The 21,116-nt window shown below is 47.5% G+C and overlaps 1 protein-coding gene across 4 annotated transcripts in view; it reads left to right on the plus strand.

Annotated features, from left to right (window-relative positions):
• The window catches only part of COL27A1 (collagen type XXVII alpha 1 chain), a 142,737-nt gene that overhangs the window by 76,267 nt on the left and 45,354 nt on the right, over positions 1 to 21,116 (plus strand). For all 4 annotated transcript variants that reach the window (XR_010349156.1, XM_064394051.1, XM_064394050.1 and 1 more), the window contains 7 exons: positions 699 to 743; positions 1,433 to 1,486; positions 2,659 to 2,703; positions 8,253 to 8,306; positions 11,029 to 11,082; positions 11,853 to 11,906; positions 15,418 to 15,471. Coding sequence is in view for 3 of the 4 variants with exons in the window: in XM_064394051.1 (XP_064250121.1) it covers positions 699 to 743; positions 1,433 to 1,486; positions 2,659 to 2,703; positions 8,253 to 8,306; positions 11,029 to 11,082; positions 11,853 to 11,906; positions 15,418 to 15,471 (360 nt within the window). In the remaining variant the exon portion in view is untranslated. The remainder of the gene's footprint in view (positions 1 to 698; positions 744 to 1,432; positions 1,487 to 2,658; positions 2,704 to 8,252; positions 8,307 to 11,028; positions 11,083 to 11,852; positions 11,907 to 15,417; positions 15,472 to 21,116) is intronic.

The raw sequence follows: 21,116 nt of genomic DNA on the forward strand, positions 1-21,116 counted from the left end.
TGACCACCGAAACGAGAGCAGCCAGGCTGGGGCTGCCAAGGGCGCTTTTAATTTCTCTCTTGGCAGTTGGTTTTAGACACTTGAGATAATTTTTGTGAAGCTTAATTGAAGGTCTCTTAGAAACTGTAGATCTGATCCTATCACATTAGAAATTGGTGTGGAGCCAAGGGAGAGGACCGAGTCCAATTGCTGTGTGAGATTTTGTGATAGCTCCATTCTGCAGCATGTGTAGTCCCAGCTGAAAGCAAAAGGGAAACGTTCATACCGTTGCCAAGTGGTTCTGTGGGAAATTTTGGAACATGCGTTTTTGGGGGGAAGGGAGAGAAAAGTGGGGAGGGGAGAAAAGGGAACTCTATAGCATTCACATCCCTGCCAAATTGAATGAAGCAGAGTCATGGCAGCATGTCCAGGGTACCCTAGTGGCCAAATCCAGCTCATCATAGACCAAATCAACTCGTGTTCCCTTGGTCAAATTTTGGATGGCTTTTACTGGCAGCACTTGACTTGAGATATTTTTTTTCCTGAGAAACCTCAGAAGCTGCTCTAAGATAGAGAGGGCTCAGCTGTTAAAATGTGACAGCTGAACATACAGCCTGTGTTTAACTGTTGCTCATACTGCAGGCATTTCATTCCTACTGCATGGTGAATCCAAATTTTGTCACTACTTTGCCTTTTATTTTAATTTCTTTTCACCTCAGGGAGATGAAGGACCCTTAGGACCACCAGGAGTCCCTGGTCCAGAGGTAGGTTTCATTCATTTATTCACTCAGCTATTACCAGCTCTGATGGTCTTGCAATGGAATTGTAGTTAAATTCTCATAAAGCTTCCACCCTCCTGGTTTGGGAAGTTAATCTGCCCTGCTATGAATTATTGTCTTGTCCAGGGCTTGATTGATTGCTTGATCCAGGATGGCTGAAAGTCCAGGAAGTGTCTTGCACAGGGTGTTGAGTTTATGACTTTCCTGAAGTCTCAAACCTTGAAAAACCCTCTAATGTTTAAACAGTTCATCCTCAAGATAAATGGCATTGATTGGAAACCATCTCCATAAGCAGCCCTTGTCTTTCTTCCTTGATTTATAGTATTTTTCAATGAGTAGAGGAAAAAGAAAAAAAAAAAGAAAAAAAAAAAAGAAAAAAAAAAAAACTGGACAGTCAGAGAGAGTCCTTTTGACCTCTGTGATGTTTCACAGAAACACAGTTAAAAGAAGCAAAAAGAATATTATCATATCTGTGAGCTTGCCAGCTCAGGATTTTGTAATGGCTCTGTACATAATTGTCACCTCAGGATAGTAAAATATCCCAAGAATTGGTAATAGGTGGATCAGAAAATGAATGTTTTATATTTTTCTTTTATTTTACAAGCATGTAAGCAGCACCTGTGACAAAAGCAGTTGCAAGCTTTTGATGTTTATGGTTTTTCCATGTATTTCAGGGTCGATCTGGTCGGAAGGGATTTTCAGGAACACCTGGTCCCAACGGTCCCAAGGTAAGAAAAGAGTTTGTTCCTGATCAGGAAAGCAGTGGGTAGAAGGGAGGAAAGAAAGAAAGAAATGTCTTTTCTCACCTTTACCACTTCCCCAAGTATTCATTCCAGAGAGAACAAGAGAAGTTCCTCTTTTTCTCAGAATTTTGGGGTCTCATCTTCTGCTTCTTTCTTCAAAAAGAATGATGGTGCATTTTTTAAGCTATTATAAACAAATGTGTCCCTCTTTTCATATTAACCAACTTCTTCCTCCATCATCACTTCATTTTCCATTGCTTCTCCACGGTTTTGTTCTAAAACAATGCACATCATTCCTATCTTTGCTGCCTAATTATCAGCAGGAGCCATCCCAGGGCAATGCACTCCACAAACCCACACTCGAAAGGAAAGAGAAAACCCAACAAAAAACAACCTCTTCAAACAGTAAATACCAAAAATGTGGTCTGGCAGCACATCTGGAGTATCTGCCTACTGAGAAAATACAGCTGCTGTCCTGGAGACACTGCTGGTTACTGGTGAGCCTGGCCTCTGGATGGCCCATCCAGGGCACTCTGACTGCCCCACGTGCTGCCACAGCTGCCCTGACCCCTGCTGGGTGTGCAGTCCTTCTCCTTCTGCTTTCTCCTTCACCCCTCATCATTTTCATGCTCTGAACTCCTTCTTGCTGCACAGGGATTTATCTCACATAGGTTCTTGCTGTGGTTTTCCTGTGGATGCTCCATGTGACAGTAACGTGTGCCTGTCTGAGGTTTTACAACAGAATCAGAGTGCAGCATTGCCTGGGAATATTTGGGTTGTCTTTTCTTCTTTTGCTTTATGAAGCTTTGGGGTAAAGTAGCCAGGACTAGGCTGGGCCTATGCCACAGGGCATTAGATATCTTATGTTTCAATGCGGTTTTCTGAAGGTTATTTTACTACAGCAGGACCAGCTTTTGGGGCACTTCAGAACAGCAAATGTTTGTTCCATGTTTGTATCAGTAGTGTTTCTTACTTTGGATAAGTAAGAAAGTTCTTTCTTCCTCCAAGTCACAGTCGGTTTTGTAGGATGTTGTTTCTCACAGATTTTCCCCAATTCACACTTTGCAGCCCAAATAATGGGTGTACAAAGAGCCACGTTGTGACCAGGGTCTGGCTGGCAGCACTAACCCGTGTGCCCTTGTCTCCTTGTCCTGCAGGGTGAGCCAGGAAACCGTGGCCGACCAGGGAAAGTTGGTGAGCAGGTAAATTCCTTATTTTCCTTGTCTCCTTGATGATCTCCTCTGTACAATGTGTCCTGGGTGCCCAGAGTGCAGGCAGAGGGCAGTGGCCAAGGATTTCTGGCCACCTCAAAGCTGCCCACAGCCTTGGTGCTCCAGGTCCTGGGCTTTAATGATAGGATTCTCTGTTTTGGGTGCTATGTTGCTTTCACTTCCCCTAGATTTTGTGGAGAGTAGAGCAGATAGCAGCTGAAGAAACAAGACCCTGGGGAAGAGAGACACTGAGCTGCATTTTGTTGTAATTCCATAGAGAACATTCTGCTGGCATAACCCAGGACATGCATTATCCCTGTAGGCTTTGGGGGAACCACAGGCATCAAGGAAAAAGCAACAATTGTTCCCACATCTCTGTGATTGAAACCAACAAACTTGTCCACCAACAACCCTGAAAGTGAAGCCACAGAGCCTCCAACAAATTCTGTGTGTTCCTACATGACCACACCAAGCTGGCTGTGGCAGCTGGCCCTGGCACTGCGGGTGTTGCTCCTCACCACTGTTGTCCTTCCCAACACTTTCCCTGCTGGATGGTCAGCACGCTTGGTTTGGTTTGGTTCAGCTTGTCAGCCTCTCTGGCTCTTCTTCCAAGGGTTTCTGACCAAGCAAGTCTACAAAAGTCAAGGTGGATCCTTTTCAGTACCAGCAGTCTGATTCCAGCCTCAGTATACATCACAAGTGGTTACTTCTCTTTGGAAATTAGAGCCATTTCTGTGTTATGGTTGTTAATTTGCTCCTTGAAGAGCAGCTACTGAAGGAGCAAAGTTTTTCCCCACATCTGAGTTCTACTTGCAGCTTTATCAGATTCTGCACGATCTCAGGCAACACTTCCCAGTGCTTTGTGCCTCAGTTTCCCCTTCTGTGGAAGGTGTGAGACAGCCCTGTGCAGAGGGATAAGCTCAGTGCCTCCTGTTCTGAAGTGGCACCTGTGGACACTGATAGAAATAAATATTTAGAAGCGCTTTGAGATCCTTAACCAGACATTGTCCTTGAAGGGCAAAGCATCATTAGGATTATTATTCTTTAACTTCCCTCAGGACTGACCTTGGATGAGAACTGTAGGCACTGTTCATCGAAAAGAAAACACAGCTGGCCTCTGCTGACACTGAAACCAGCACAGTGGTAGGAAAGCTGCCTGTGTTATTCTTAGTCAATTAGTCTCTGTCTAGAAATATCACCCAGAAAATTTCCATTTCTGAACCAGTCAAGTAATTAGAACAAAAATGTCTCACCAGAGTAAAGAGAAATAGCCTGCTCTCCCCTCACATCTCCACTGAATGATGCTGGAGTGTTGGAGTGATGCTTAAACGTCAGCAGTTGGTGTTGGGGCTGGGTTGGTTTTTTGCAGAGCCTTGAGAGGATGAACCCAGGCCCTTGGCACTGAAGACACCATCACCTCACCCTTTTTTCTCTTGTGGAGACCCTGATGTTTTCTGTTCCACAGTAAGGGAGGTCACACTTCTCAATCCCGCTGCTCTGCCTGACAAATGGTTTCTCTCAGAGTAGAAAATCTCAGCATAACAGCATGAGAAGAGATCAGCCATCCATCTCATTGGAGATTTCTTCCCTTTCTTAGGGACATCTGTTTAGGAAAACATGGGAGTTTCTGTGAGGTTTCCGGTGATACTTGAGCTCTCGTTGAAAAATGAGGTTTTAAGCCACAGGGCAGTCCCTCATGCGTTGTTTTTCCATTGCAAGGACACAGACTCGGGAAGATGCTTGTTGTCTACATGAGCTGGAAGGATTCCAGCTGCCAGGCGCCCCAGTACCCTGGAAATGTGTGGGTTAACCCTTCCTTGCCTGCAGATGAGTCAGAAGGATATGAAGAGGAATACAAGGCCTCTGGCCAGGGAAGTCTCCAGCCTTCCTGTCCCCGAGATGGGGAATGCACAGCAGGAGAATGTCACCAAAATGTCCACGTTGAAGGTCAGAGAGCCCTGTGGGAGAAGCAACAGCCTGCAGCAGGCAGGAGGGTGCTGCCATCCCAGGGAGCCCCTGCTTGGCACTAGAAAATCCCAGTGAGGAGTTGTGCCAGCTGGGAGAGTCCTTATGTCCTTAATGGGATTGGGAGGTCCTGTCACAGCAGGAGCAGCTGTTTGAGTCCCTTCCCCTGTACAAGTGACAGCCCTGCTCACTCACGGGGCTGTGTCAGGGTCAGCCACGTTCCCATTGCTCTGTGCTGGGAAGGACAGCCAAGCCCTTCTCTTGTCAAAGTATGTTGTCTCAGTATCAGTATTCTAAGATAATTTATCAAAGGACACCAGCACCATCTCCTTCATGCCTTTCCCCTTCCAAAGGAGAGCGGCTGTAATGTCAGGTTTGCAGGTGGGGAGGTCCTGATTGTCTTGGCCAAGGTCAAGAGGGTCACCAAGAACGGAGCAGGGAACTGCACTGGTGTTTCCCACATGTTAGCACTGCTCTTTTCCAGCCATTCACCTTCTCCTCCAGGGCATCTCTGACCTCCAGACGCCTCAGTTAGGGATTTTCAGGCACTGTGGTGTTGACAGCCTCTTTGATGTGACATGGTGTTTGGACAGCACGTCTCCACCTTCCCTTCCCTCACTCCGCAGCATGGTGGAAGCCCAGCACAGCAGCAGGGCAGGGCTGAGCCCGGTGCGCAGAGGGTTAAACCACATGGCTGTTCTTTGCGGGTCAGAGCGTCCTCCTTTAAACTGCGATATTTACTGTTTTACTTTCCCTTTCTTTCATCTGAATGGGAGGATTGTACATTTACTCCCTCCCGGCCTTTGTCCCTGGTTTGTTTTGTTTTGAGTTCTAGCGAGGCAGTAACACAGAAAGGCCGCGATCGGTTCCCGCTGGGAGCGACCAGCGGGCCCGTCCCTGGGAGACCCTGCTCACGCTGGGCCCGCCGGCCCCTTCTTCCCCCAAATGGGCTCTGATTTATGCAAGCCTTCATTGCTGACTTGCTCTCTGTTGATGGAGCCAAGAGGGGGGGCTTAATTATGACAGGGCTGGACAATAAATGGGGAAAGCGAGACAGGAGTTAGGAATTACAACCCACCAGTGCCCCCTCCTTTCCTTGGCCCCTCCATAAGCCCCCAGCAACTTTTTAACAATCTCCATCCCTTTTCCGCTGTGCCCTTGGCTGGGGAATACAGCAGACTGAATCATGAGCGACATGCTGAACTCCTGTCTAATATAAATGTTTTACATTCTTTCCTGTATAGTGTGGGCCTTTATCCGGGCAGCCACTGCTGCTGGGACTTCACGTGCATCATTACGCACACTGCCCAGAGCCCTGTTTGATGCAGGCCCTCTTTCCAACCCTGGGAACCTGAGAAAAATATGCTGTGCCACAGCCATTTTAGTGTAATGACCACAATTCGTGTCTGCTTTGATTAAATATTTGCCATTGGCAGCTCTTCTGGTTCTTAAAACCTAAATCTTTCTGTCTTAAAACCTAAATCTCCTTGCCTTTAGTGTCTATCCCATTTTGGCCGGTGAAGAACATCATTACCCAATCTTCCTCTGTTTTTTCCTATACTCCTGATAAATTGCTGAGATTTATTTGGCGTAGACATATCTATCTCGATTTGTGTCTGCTTGCAGACACAGCAATGTTGGTTAATTTAGCCCAGAGCAGACAGTGCTGGCTGCAAACACTGCAGAGCTACTGTGCTGGAAGCTACAAGGTCCCTGCTCTGCATCTCACGTTCACACCAGGGGATGCTCCTCTCACGTGGGGCGCAGTGACATCTTCCCTGTGCAGTACCACAGTGCACCAGCACAGGCAGAATTTTCCCTGGTTTGGGCTGAAGTGTTGGCTGTGCTCCCCTTCCATCCTATCTGTGCAGCAGGGCCAGTGCTGGCCATGCCAGCAGGTTTCTGCACAAGCTGCCATTACAAGCAGCACATCTGTGACAGCAAGGGGGGTTTCAGGAGGGTGTTGGGGGCTCTTGGTGTGCTCAGATCCCTGCAAACCCCTCTGCAAAGCACCAGCAGGCCAGCCTGAGAAGCATCACCAGTGCACCTGGCTTCAAGACCCAGAGAGGCTTTTTGGGGTGGATGCTGCCATGGACAGTGGGTCTGAAGATTGGCCTTCAGGCCTGAGCTTGGACATGCAGCACCCCTTGGAAAGGAGTTTGAAACAGTCTTGTTCTGAATGGGACCAACACTTTCTGCAGAGCAAGGATCCCTCTTCTGCAGGGACAGGCCTAAGGAACCAGAAATTTCTTAATGAGCATATTCCCGGGAGAGAGAGAAAGAGTTCTGTGGTTTTCCAAGAAAATTGAAATGAACAAGAGATGTATTCTTTCTTCCTTTATTGTCTATTTTTGCCTAGCAATGCATTTCCCTGTTGCATCTCATTGCTTTGCCATTCTCTGCCATAACATTTGCTTTCTTCATAGCCTTGGGCTGTTGGAAAAATTCAGAAACTGGATGCAGTTGTGTACCTGCACTTGTGTCTTATTGAAAGGACAATCGATCCAGCAGCCTTCAGCAATGCCACCCAGTGGCAACCTTGCATAGGCAGATGTTGCAGAGTTTTCTGATCCCCAGATTCCTGCACTGAGCAATCTGTGCTGAGTCCAGCTCTGCTTTCCACGAGTGTCTGGTTCATGCAGCCTGGCCACGATGACAATCTTGTGCTCCAGGACTGCCTCAGCTTCTGACACAAAGACCATTTCAAAGCAAAGACCACTTCAGAAAGGCTGGTGACACGCCTACAGGATAGTGGAGCTTTTCTGTTTGTAGCTGTCATCCCATGGCTAATTGGTGTTTCCACCATGGCACAGAGGAGATGAGTGCCTGCAGTGGCACAGGGGACAGTCCCTTGCATCTCCAGAGCCAGAAACCACTGGAGCCGGTAGGGAGGTTGCTTTATCTTAATTCTCAGGAATCTTCTCTTAAGATTGCATCTGTTTCCATCTTTCTAATTAAAAGCAGTTCTGTTTGCCTCTTCATTATCCCAAACATTGTTAAACCCTGAGCTTAGACTGGAGGTTTGTTCCAAGATGGTTTCTGAGTGGTGTGTGAGATCCACTGCCCTGCTGGCCTCTCTGGCTGCAGGAACCTTTATTTCCTACTGGCATCCCACCAGCACAACACTATCCAGGGCAAAATTAATCTGCACAAAGGGCTGAGGCAGCTTGGATTAACCCAGAAGAAGTCCATTCAGTCCAGCTGCTAAAATGATGGTAAGTCTCTGTCTCTGCAACCCAGGAGCTCCTGGGGAAGCTGTTTTGGGAAAAGCTCACAGAACAAAGCCACACGATGGACTCGGCCTTCCTTCCTTCACTCATCCACTGTGCTGTGTGTTGTGGTTCTTGCAGATCCTCGTGCTGCTGTTCCAGCTGGCCCCTAAAGCAGAACCAGCTGTGGAGTTAGACATTCCCATGGCCGGGAGCAACTCCATCCGCTCTGGTAGCCAGTAGGAATTACTGAGCATTATATGAGGGATGCTGTGCTATTGCAACCAGCAAGGTGGACCAAAGGAACTGTTTACTTTCTCAGCAAATAAAAAACTGAAAATTAGTTGTGCTCTTCTCTTTCCTCAGGGTCTGATGGGTTTCATTGGTCCGGTGGGGGAGCCTGGAATAGCAGGAGAAAAGGTAAGATTGCTTACAATGAAATTGTTGTAAGTTTTGCAGGATAGGGAGGCTGGGGAGGGAGAAGGGTTGTAGAGATTTAAGTTGTGATATGAGTGCAACACCCAGCTGGGAATGAAGCACGTCCAGAGTGTCTGAGGTAGACTAGGAGCAGGCCAAAATCATCCACTTCTCATTCAGGAATTAACATGTGCTGCCCTCCAGGGAGATGCTGTCAAATATTCTTTGAAAAATTAACTTTCCTCATTCATAATGTGCCGGGCGGTTTGTATTTAACAGTCAGCTCTGGTTTTTATGGGAATGAGGGATCCATCAGCCCTGTGTTGCTGGTCATGGGAGGAGTCCATGGGATTGAGGTTACAGATTTCTGCAGAGGTGTCCTCTGGGTTGCCCAGAGGGTCACGCAGGACCAGGGTTGAGCCTGCACTGAACAGGAGGTCTCAGCAATTTCTCAGTGTACAAGAGTGCAGCCACCCATCTGAGCAAAGGCTGGTCCAAACATTTCCCTTTTTATCAGGTGAGGGCCATCCCATCTGGCTGCCCCTGGTTGCTTTGGGCACACTCAGGGCTGGTGCCCTCTTGTGTACACTACAGACGCAAACCTCTTCCAGGGGAATAAAAAGGGCTTTATTTCACATAAAAATGTAAAAAGACGTTAATTTGTTTTCTATTAGAGTGTAAACTTTTATTCAGAGGCAGCTCCCAAAGACAAATCATCTGTGTCACTCATTGTACCTCACTCGCACGCTGCTGGTTTTCATTGGAGGTTTAATTATTCACAGTGCAGCCGTAAAGATAGTGAGGAGCATAAAACGATGCATTCCACACATCAGTGCTCTCTTTCTCACTTTTATTGCTTCAAGCCCTGTCCTCTGGGTAATGATGTAAAGACTCTGTGACAGTTATACTGTGTTTGCTGCAGATCCATTTTATTGTCTGTCCACAGCAGTCTTTCTATCCTGTGGGCCCCAGTGGGGCAGTAGCAGAATCAGTCTCAGTCCAAGCTGTCAAAGCTCACAAGAACTAAAAAGGGTGACATGATGAGGGCTGTGTTTTAGTGAAAGAAAACAGAGGAATAAAGAGTGATGTGTCCAGGGTGGTTACACAGAAAATTGGTGCCTGAGTGAGCTGTTTCATTGGCAGCTGCAGCCCTGAATTGAGTGAAGAATAAGGTGTTTGTCATGCAGGAGACATGGGAAGATCTTTTCCTCCATTCCATTAAGTTCACATTTGTCCCTGTCCCTTCCATGCCAAAGCCTTGACCACATGAAGTATCCTCAACTTCCAGATCAACTCTGTAATGTGATGATCAGTGTCAAGGCAAATCCAGGCTGTCCTTTGAAAATCTGCCCTTGGAGAGCCTCAGCACCGCTGGGATTTCCATCAGGCTTCTCTACCAGGACAAATTTAGGGATGACAGAAATAGCTATCATCAAATCAAAACCTCAACCAGGCCTCCAGTTGGCATAGTATCCTACAGCTTACTACGCTCTTGTGAGCTAAATGAAGTGGGAAATATGCTTTCATTAGGCATAGCTGAGTCAGCAGTCTCCATCCTGAGAGCTGCAAAAGTTAAGACTGAGGCCAGTAGAATCCAAAGATTATCAAAGAGAACAATACAGTTAATACACACTTAATAAAATCCATCCATTCAGGGAGAAAAAAAAATCTGTACATTGGTTTACAAGGGCCAACTGGTGACAACACAAACTCTGGGGTTTGTTTTTAATAAGCTCCTTAGAGCTTATTAGAAAATATTTCCCCTTACACTTTTTGCTGTTGGAAGGTAGGTCAGATTTTGGGCGTAAACTAATTGGCAGCATTTGCTAAATCCTCCTTCCTCATCCCCCTGAGCATACAAACCTAAGACACCTAATTCCCAGTGCACCCCTGGGACCAGAGAGAGACTACAGACAGTTGTGTGGGAATTACCACTGATGTCCCACTGCTAAAGCCACACCTTCATGTCACCTCACATCAGGTTGTGGTGGTGCTGGTGGGGGCTTGGCCCTCTTGTCCCCTACCTTTGGGTCAAGGACGTGTTCCTGGGGAGTGAGATGGTCTGCATGAGGGGATAAGGAAGACTTTTGCAATGAATAAATGATGTTTTGGTACATTCAGTTTTTTAACTGCTTGTTTTAGAAGGGATCCTATCTTTAGAGTGGGCTGGGGAGTCATCCAGCTCTGAGCCCCTCATAAATCAGACCCCAAGGTCATTGTTGCTGACACTGTGGTATCAGAGCCACAGGAACGGGAGTTCCCCCAAAACACCCACAGTCTCCTCTGAAAGCACCAGGCAGCATCTCTGGTTTTTTCCAGCTGGATTCCCTGCTCTCGGCAGGGCCTTGTGACAACAGACTTCAAATCCATGGCTCTGAAAATGCCAGCACGTGTAGGGATTGTGATACTGCAGAACAGGCATGCCATGCCTTGGGTGGCAAGGGCTGGAGATTCCCTTGGGTTCAGCCCTAGCACTGTTTGGAATTGAAGGTGATGTGCCTGTTTCCTTCCTTGGTGCTTTTGATGGCAAGAGTGAAGTCCCCTCTCTTGGGATGTGGAGGATTAGTTAATTCCTGCAATTCTTCCATTACTCTCATGAGATGGATGGAAAGAGAGTGATGCTGGAAACAATTCTGGTAGAAAGCTGATGGCATAGACACGGATTTGTGGATTTTTTTAGTTGTTTCATTGCTCTAGATCACTCTTCCCTGTGTCTCTCTCCCAGGGTGACCGTGGCCCAGTGGGACCCCCAGGCCCTCCAGGAGTCAAGGGGTCGATGGTAAGGAGTAAGTCTGCATTCTCTCACTCTTGCTGCCACCTCTGTCTGTCCTAGCCAAGGGTGCAGCTTCTCCTGTCTGTTAGTTTCATGACAGCAGCTGCAATTTCTTCCCGTGTCTGTGGGGATGGGAATGGGCATTTGAGTGGATATTGAGGGGTAGCCTCTCCCCAGCAGCTGAGCCCAGCAGTTTTCCCTTCACTGGGGTCTGAGGTGTGTTCTGTGGCTCCATCAGCTGAGGGCCTGCTGTGTCAAGTGGAGACACCCAGGAGCTGAAGGACTGCCTGTTCCCAGCCATCCTGGCTCTTGAACAGACAGTGCCCACCAGCAACGCTCTGTCCAAACTGACCAGGGCAACTGGAAATGCTTGGGCAGCACAGTCACTGTGCCTTGCTGTGCTCTGCCTTTCAGGGAACTACGTTTAGGAATTTAACAGTGGGGTCCTCAGCTGGATCTTGTCATGCTCTGACACTTGTTTCCTGTCTACTGCAGTACAAGACACAAAGACATATTTTCATATTAATTCAGCCCATTCTCTTCTGGGCTGTTCAGAAAGTCTTGCTGCTGATATCGCTGGCCGGGCTGGAGCTGGGCTAGTGACAGCCTGGCCATTTCCTTCTGCCCCTGAGCAATTTTTTCCTGACAAATATCAGATCTGCCTGACGTTGCAAGCAGCCAACAATGCAATTTTCCTGTCTTCCCACTGGGAGGAAGAAGGTCTGTGCAGATTGTGGACATTCACAGCAGGCATGTTCTTCCTCCTTCCCTTTTAGGGGCACCCTGGGATGCCAGGAGGAGTGGGTTTTCCTGGGATCCCTGGACCAACAGTAAGTAAAGGCTATCATCATCTTGTAACACCAGAACCTGGGCATGCATGGGCTAAGCCAAGCAATTGTATTCCAGTTTATTTGAGTTTGATACAAACCAGAGATATGGGGGGAGGGATGGGACATGGGTGGGAGCAACATGGAAAGAGACACAAAAAAAGCACAGTATTGTAAATCAAAGGCAACTCCAACATTGGTGAGGGAGAGAGAATGATGCATCTGATTCTGTCTTATCAGAAGGCTAATTAATTACATTATTATACTATACTATATACATTTCATCTAAACTGAATCTGCCAAGCACTCGCTCTGCACAGAGCTGCGCTCATCTCCTGACTCTCTCGTGACTGTCAGCAGGCAGTTCCACACACACCACTCTTGGCCCTAATAGGCCAAGGGAACAAAACATCTTCACTTTGGATAAACAATCTCTATATTGCATTCTACTTTGGCACAACACAGGCACAGCAAGTGATAATAATTGTGTTTTCCCTTTCTCTGAGGTTCAGAGAATGTGAATCTCAGAAATCCTTGGGAAGAAAATTGTGCCTTGCTTTTCTCTATGAAGAGAAATGTGGCAACAGCACAGTGCTTAATTCAAAATTTTGTATTCCTAAGGAGGGATGCAAAAGTCACAATCCAGCCTCAATCTTTTGGCAGGACACAAGCTCCCTAGTTCAAGGTGTTCTGGGCTGGGAATGGTTGGCAGTGTGGTGATATGTGATACAGTGCTGTATCACAGTGATTTATCATGGTCATTTATCACAGTGACCATGGCATGCAGCGTGACCATCCTGCGTGGTCAAGGCCCCTGCTGGCATGAGAGGAGCAGCAGAGCAGCTCCCCCAGACAGACCCTCCATCTGGACAGGCTCATCTGGCACACTGCAGCTGTGGCTGGAGCATGCAATCACCATGGAGGCAGATTTCAGCCTGGCTCCAGTTTCCCACAGATGTTCTTTAGATGTAGTTCGGGCTCTCCCAGCAGCACGAGTGCTGCTGGAGCCAACAAAAAGGCAGCCCTGGGTGGGTGCAGGGAATGGATTTTGCTCAGTGTGTGAATTCCCACAGTGCTGGTAAGTGGGAGGAAGATCACAGCAGTGAAATGCCCGGGAAGTGGCAAAGGTGTGGCCTCCAAATCAGGGTCAGCTGTGCCACTGCCAGCAGCTCGAGGATGCTCTGGGTGCACTGGCTGCAGGCAGCTGGGCACAGACTGTGCAGTAACAAGTGAGTGGAGGTGAGGAAAAGAGAAAATCTGAGCTCAAGCAGCACCTCAGGGTGACCCATCTCTGCCTGGAGAACAGCAGTGTGGCACCAGCCAGGTCCTTACAATAAAAGCAGCATGATGACACCCGCAGCCCCCAGCACTGAGCTGCTCTGTGGCTCCTTGTGGAAGCACTTGCTGGTGACAGAAGCCTAGAGGCATCTGCGTATCTGTAGATATCTCATTTTTAACAAATTCCCATCATGTTAGCTGCCACAGGACTTGGGGACAGCTGGAGCATTGGGCTCCTCCTGCTCCAGGCCTGTGAGCACCCGTGGCCAAGGCAGTTTCTGTGCTGTGGCAGAGAGCTCCAGCCCTGAGCACCATCCCATGCACCACTACATGTACCTTCAAGTGAAGCCAAATTTTGTCTGTCTTCACTGGGGCATGACAATAGAAAGAGCTGAGGCATCAGATCCAGGTGGAGATGCCAAAACCTCTCAGCAAAGCTCTGGGAGCTGAGATTGTCCCCAGGTCCCGCTGCTTCCTTCAGTTCCCTCTTCTCCTGCAGGCAAATAATAAGTTCATCCAAGCAAAATGTTTGCTCCACAACTGCATTTTAAAAAGTCATAATTCAATAAGCCAAACTTCCCCACAGAGCCAGTAAATCAAATAATCTCCTAATATCAAATCCCCACTCATTAACTCCAGCTGTTTTTCCACCAAACATTCCTCATTTGCCTTTCAAGCCAGACCTGAGGCATGCAGTTGTTGTTTGTCCTAAACTGTTAAAATCTTTGAATGAGCCTTAGCAGTGATGGCTGATTAATTCAACAAGGGATGACTGGAAATGGGGAGCAAAGTGAATGGAAGGAAACTTTGCCCTTGGTTTGAGCTTCCTGAGGCTTGTGAATTCCTTTTTCCTCTTCTTACTTACCATTATGTTGCATCTTTTTTACTTACTTACAGTTTTGGAAATAATATGTATATATAGGAATATTTAAGGTCACTTACCTTCTAAAGAGTTCACTGGAATTCCAGCAGAGTGTCTAGCTATTCCCTCAACATTTGCCATTACAATGAATGTTTCTGTCCTTGTACTTTCATAAGCTGTTTGGGATAGGCTGAGACTTCCAGAGGAGATTCCAAATACCAGCTAAGGATTTCATTTCAGTACATGGTTATCATAAAAACCTCTATAAAACAGGCATCTGACAAGTCCTCTGCCTGTGCCAGTCAGCACTGTCCTCACTACCAAAGCTGAGATGTACTGTGATCACAAATGCAGTTACAGTCAACTGACTTTTCCATTCTGAGTGAGAACAGCTCAGCATTTGTATCCTGAACGTACATGCCATGCACAAAAGCAAAATCTTCATAAATGGCAGTTATAGGAGCAGTATGAAGATCACAGTCCAATTCTCTTCTGATCTCTGGTGGAATTTGCAGGGCTGACAGTTGGTAAAAGCTATTAACATGTAAACAGCCAAATTTGATGTGGAATGTTTGAGAGCAAGGAGTGAATGTGTCATTTTGAGGTTTTCTTTTCTGACAGCAGAAAGACACTAACTTTAAATATCAGGTTTTAAAGCTGTGATACAGAACTAAGTCCTATTAAATAAATATATCCTTTATTTTTTTTACTCTGATAAATATTCTAGCAAGGGAAAAAACCTGGCTTTCTGCATTTTCTGTATGCACATTAATGAATCATGTGTGTACAAATCCAGATTAAAAGAAAACCTGAAATCCTTCTGTAATTGTGAGAACAGGATCATCCACAACACCAACAGTCCACGTTAAATTAGTATCTATCTGCCAGTATCAATATTTATGCAGCATTAACAGGGCAACAGTTACTTAAAGATAAAGTCAGTATTTGGCTGAAAAGATCAAACTTGAATACCCAAGATGAGGTGTCTGATTTTGTATTTGGACATCTAAAAACCAGATCCTGGTTATTATTATTTTTGAACAGATGCTGAGAAACAGCTGCTTTTAATAGATTCAGAGAGAATTCTGGATGTTCAACTTCACATCACACCACTGACACAGATAACAGCCTGCAGGTCATTAAGCATACGAACCTCAGCCAGGATCTTTGGCCTAAATGTTCACAATCCAAAGACAATCTGTGACTTAAAAAAAAAAAATAGACAAGTGAAAATGGTGATGTTTTTAGCAAGTGTTTAATGAACCAATCTGCTGGTCATGGGTCTGCATCTGAGTCCCCTGCAGATCACATAGGAATGGAGGGTCCTGCCAAGGTTGTTGCCTTCCTCATTTTGTGCCCTTTTTCCCCTTGCAGGGTCCAGCAGGAGCCCGGGGTGCGCCGGGGATCCGAGGGGTGAAAGGCCGCAGGGTAAGCACTGTCCATGAGCTTTCATCCCTCTCCTCTTCCAGACACTGGAAAAACAACCTGCTGGTTTGGTCTGGGGGTGTGAAATGAGCACAAGTTGGGCAGCACCTCCACAGACACGTTTCTGCTGCACATAAGGTGCTTGGAACAAATCTTACCAGGGAAGTGGATGCAAGGGGTGTGTAAGGGCAGGGGGTTGCCCAGAGCAGAGGTTATCATGGAAGTGGTCCAGTCTGTCTTTTCCACCTGCCTGCCATGTCAAAACACAGTTTATGGATGCTTCTGGTGAGGATGATGAAGATTTAGTTGTCTGAAATTGTGGGAAAGGGTGCAGGTAGAAAACCAGAACAGGTGCCTTTGTTGCTGTGGGAGAAAAAGTAGCTGAGATACAAAGTGTTGTGATATAACCAGAGGCAGATGAAGGAGGAAATGTTATGTCATGACATAGAATTAAGAGACAAGGCTGACAGAAATAGAGCTGGGCTGTTCTACCCATGTGTTCCAGTCCAGGACTGACACTTCCCAGCAGGTCTCCATGTGAGAAGGTGTGCTTTGCACTGTCAGTAGATCCAATTATAAACATTTCCTGTGCCTTTCTAAGGACTTTTCCAGCCCTGATTTGATGTGTACCTCACAGTACCACCCTGTGAGCACAGGTGACTCCTCACCCTGCCTGCCAAGAGCAGCCCCCAGCCTCGTGCTGGGTGCCACTGCCTGGCACCACTGACAGTGCTGTGAGCTCACGTTTCCCTCAAAAAAGAGCTCCCAGACACTCAGAGTCAGTCCTTGTGTGGCTCTCCCCGCCCTGTTTGGGTGACAGCCGACAGGACAATGACCTCTAGACCTGCCAGAGCTGCTTGTTTTCCTGCCTGTGACATCCAGCCCCCGTCCCACTGAGATCTTCAATCTTTCTTCTCCAAGGGGATGTTTATTGCAGGAGCATCCCTGCTTTGGATTGTTTTTCCTTGTCCAGCTGCTTTACAAAGTATTAATAGTGAGCACACATGAATTCTGCTGAAGGCCCCAACAACAACATATTTTGCATTTCTCCCTCCATGGATCTGTTTCCATGTTTCATTTTCAAAGGCATACACTGGAGTAAACTATACATTTTACCTACTCCCACTCTCTGCTTCTCCTGCAACTTCTGCTTGGGGGATTCAGGACAGCCAACAATTTTGTGTTTCCCTATGCCAGAGTGAATGTTTTCTTCAAATAGCTGGGACCAGCAAAAGAAAATGGAATCACCAACTAGGAATCTTTGTAACCATGGAGTTATGTACACTGGAACTGCTCTAAACTTTAAAATCACATCTAGAAGGATGCCAGTAACATCCAGGCTTGGCAGATGTTTATCAGGGTTCATCTTTTAATTTGTGACTGGGAAGAAGCTCCCGTTCCTCTGTGTTCCTTGGTGGGAAGGCCCATGGATTTCCCTCCCCAGGTCCACTTGCAGAGGGGCCCCTGGGGAGTGTGGTTCCTCTGTGCTGCCCAGCAGGGACTAACTGGCTGTCTGGGACATTCATGATCATGCTGGATGAGAAACTGGAGGTGCTCCTTCATGGCAGGCTCTGCATGGATGGTGGAAAATATCCCAAGGTATAACTGCAGCCCAGGGTTGAACAGGAAACACCTTCTGATGGATCCAGGCTGGGAATGTGAGGGCTCTTGGAGAGGTGGAGCCTCTTAGGGGATCAGGTGCTTTTGCCAGTGCCTTTAATGTTTTCAGTGACAGAAAAAGGAGTCCTGGAACTGCCTCCTCCCAGCTGCCAGGCAGGGATTCATCCCCATCCCTGCCCCTGAGCTTCTCCTTTCAGCAGGCATGCACAGCAGCTGCAGTGTCTGGCTCTTGGGTTGTCCAAGATTCCCTCTCATAAACCTTCTTCACCTTCTTACATCCATGCTGGCCTCAAGTCCTCAGCCCACAAGGACAGCTGGATTCAGCTCCCAAGACAGGAGGTTGCCTGGGATATCAGGGATTTGCCTTTGGCTGTAGCTGGATCCAGAGAGGGTGTCAAACCCTTCAGAGCAATCCTGTGGAGCATCAGCTGCCACCAGCACTGTCCATCCTCACAATGACATCTCATATAGCAGAGACCTTCAGCTGCATGGCCTGGCTTTACATTTCCTCTCCAGATGTTCAGTGCAGCAGGTCCTGTGCTGCTCACTGTGGACATGCCTCCACAGAGGGAACCAGACTTCAAAGTGCATCCCAGCCCTGCAAGCCAGGAATGCAGCAGTGGCTGTACCCTGACAGGCTGCAGTGCCTGCAAAGAGTCACCTCAGGATGTGCAGAGCATTGAGAAAGGAGGTGCCCGGGGAAAAGGGAGCATTAAGGAATTGGTCTTGCCCTAAGGACACCAGTATTGGAGAGGAAAACTGCCTGAAGCTCTACCAGCAAGGACTGAACCTCTGGATCTGCTGCTGGTGCTCCTGCTCTCAGCTCCCATTGCTGGGCTGGGCTGTGGTGGAGATCTGGTGTTGTTTGAGCACTGCAATGATTTCATCCATGCAGAATTTGTGAGGCAGAGAGTTGCACTTTCTGAGATCCCCATCAGGAAGGACAAACCTGGGCTTTGCTGTGAAATTCTACAGATTTCAGTGGATATGATGTAAGGGAGTCAGTATTGTAAGAACCAGCAGATCTCCTGCCTGCAGGATTTCTGGCTCAATTCTCTCTCATTCACATTTTCCTTCTTTTCATACTCTCAGAAGATATTCGAGGCACACAGCATCCTATATTTGCTTACTTGCTCCTGTGATTCCAGCTCTTGCTTTACTCAGGATGGGGAAATGATCCCCCAGCTGTAATTTCAGCCATTACCCTCTGTCTATCCCAGCTTACAGAAGGGATGTAATTCAATTCAGAGTGGAAACATGAGTGCAGCCCCTGCCAGATGTTTGTGGATTCCATGAGCTCTGTTTGTGGATGCTTCATTAAAGTTATTCTGCTTTTGAAGGAAACGTAAATAGCAAATATGGTTTTGATTGTAAAGAACAATGGAGACTTTCTGGGGTCTGCATTTATGTTGTGATAGCTTTTATAGTGTCAAGATATGTATATTCTAAAAAGAAAAGCTTTTTAAAAATTGTAGCCTTCTTTTTAGTCCTGACAGAGCTATTGTTCCTTCACAAGTCTTTGTTTATTCCACCAAACTGATACTGAACAATCTTCCTCAAATGTTATTTCCTTTCTAGTCTTCCCTAAGGAGAAGAAACTTGGACCTGCAAGCCCAGGCTCATTTCCCTTCGTCTGTACTCAGTGTAGCACTTGGATATGTGCTTAACATCCAGCTAGTGACAGCTATGTACATGCTTAAACCTAATTATTTGACCAAATTAAGGTTTAAATTTGGAGGCAGTTGGTCCAGCAAGCCCCTCGCCCTATGTCACTAAATCCTAAAGCACATTTCTGCTCCTCACAGCAGGAAAATGTGTGGTCTCCTAAGGATAATGTCACCAAAAAGACTGGGATTCTCTAAGAAAGCCTGAATATCAACCAGAGCCATGATTTTGTAACTCACATTGCAAAGCTGCACCTGAAATCCTGCTGTAAAGTGCCTTACCTTGCCCTATTCTCCTGGCCAAGGTGCCTGTCAATATTTCTAGAATTTTATCCTCTCACTGCTGGGTTCTGGCTCAGGTGATACAGGGCAGCTTTTGAAATCCCAAAGCACATTTCTCTTTTCCACTGTGCCATTCGTTCATCCAGCTCCTCACCAGCTGCTGCCCAGGTGAAGCCTGTAAATCCAAGATAAGGGGAGCACACCTGCACTCCAGGCCCTTTGCTGCTCCAAGCCAGAGGGAAGGAATTGCTGCCTCTGCCACTTGGACCCAAAGATCTCCAGCATCACCAGCTGCAGGAATTTATAAATGCCAGGGATTTGTAAAGTGGTGTTATCTAAGCAAACCTGAAAATATTTGCCTTTCCAAGCCCAGCTGGGTTGTTTTTCACGGAGAAGTGGAGGGTATTGTTCTGCTTCCAGGGATCTTTCTCGTTGACTGAGAAAGCCTTAGAAGTGTTTGAGGAAAAGCTCATTCCAGATCCATGGCCAGGGATGTCTCCCTTTGGCTTCACTCAAGGCATCTGCTTGCTTTTTTGTTTGGCCAGGCTGTGATAGCAAAATATCAATATTTGGATAACTGGGTAAGGAAGGAGCTTTGGTTTTCTGGGAAGGAGCTACTGACTGACATGCTGCTTCATGCTGCTGTTGAGAGGCTGGTCACTGTCTGTCTGAGTAGGTGTTTAACAGCAGGAAATGCAGCACTGCTCTGCAGAAATATCTGGTTGAGTACACAGTTCTGCAGGAGCACTGTCTGCTTTAGCAGCAGGATACATCCCAATTGCCTCACCTGGACTGGCAAAGGCTGGAGCTGGGTTCCCCTGCCTTTGTGAGCTGTCACCTCCAGCCACTGTGGGAACCCCTGTTTACCTGGGGTTTCTGAGCACTGCTTGGTGTGGCTCGGCACAGGGAAATGCTGTCCTGGCCTGCACTGGGGGTCCAAGGGGAGCCCAGGGGCTGTGCTCAGCCCTGCTTGCAAGGCCAAGCTGCCAGATCTGCAGGGGGAAGGCACCTTGAGGTCCTTTGAGGAGCGTTGAAGCTCTTGGCTTTGGGTTGCTCTCTGGAGAGCTGCCAGGACCTCACTCACTCATCTCTAACCGGTATTGTCAGTAAAAGAGAGTTTAAAAATTTAACTAATTGACTAAATGTAGCTTTTCCTGTCAGGGTGGATTAGGGGAAGCCTTTATGCCAGGTTTCAGCCCAGGAGGCCAGAGAAGATGAAGCTTGTGTTTGAGAACACAGAGTCACTTTCTCCTTCTTTGGGTCAGATGCCAATGAGAAGTGCTGTGATGGGATTAGACAGGTGACTGCTGTGAAGGGAGATTGCCCTGGCAGGTCCTGCCATGCTGGTGACAGGGCTCTGCTGGAAGAGATGAGGGTTCTGTAAACACCTCCCCAGCCAGCCAGCCCTGGTGAGAGCCACAGCCATCACTGAGGCACCCAACAGCCTCCACCAGGCTCAGAGCAGCCCCTGCACTGGCAAAGGGGCTGGGCAGGGCAGGACAGGCTGCAGAAGATGGGTCTGGAGGGGCCAGGCTCATTCCAGTTTCCTTCCCAATGCTAACCCAGGTCATCACTGTAATTTCCATGATCCCTGTTCCCTCTTCCAGGCCTGAGCTAAGGAATCCTTGCCCTCTGCACATCCTCCCTCTGCTTCACTAGCAGCTCACCACCTCATCTCAGACAGTAAAGATGGAACTGCACAAAATATCCAAGAGGCTGCTCAGAGAAGAGGGGAACAGTTTGTTTTCCAGGGAGGATGAGCATTTGGCTGTGGAGGGTGCTTTCCCAGAGTGCCAACATGGTACCCATGCTGACACCTCCCTTCCCAGTGCAGCTCTGGGTATTTGCTGGGTGTCCCACTCTCCCCAGGCAGCCTCCAAGGTGCCTCCAGGCCCTGCTCCTCCACCACCCCCAGTAACAGGTCTGTCTGACTCGAGCTGTCAGTAGCCCAGCTTTTAAGCGACCTTCTGGTCTTTGTCATTGTGCTTTGAGGTCTATAGGGACATGGATTAATAAAACTTTGGGTCTTTACTGCTCTCTGATCTAGGGGCCAGCGTGAGCCACAGCACTTGGGGTGCTGGG

Source organism: Passer domesticus, chromosome 18 (genome assembly GCF_036417665.1).
Source record: "Passer domesticus isolate bPasDom1 chromosome 18, bPasDom1.hap1, whole genome shotgun sequence".
Classification (NCBI taxonomy): domain Eukaryota; kingdom Metazoa; phylum Chordata; class Aves; order Passeriformes; family Passeridae; genus Passer; species Passer domesticus.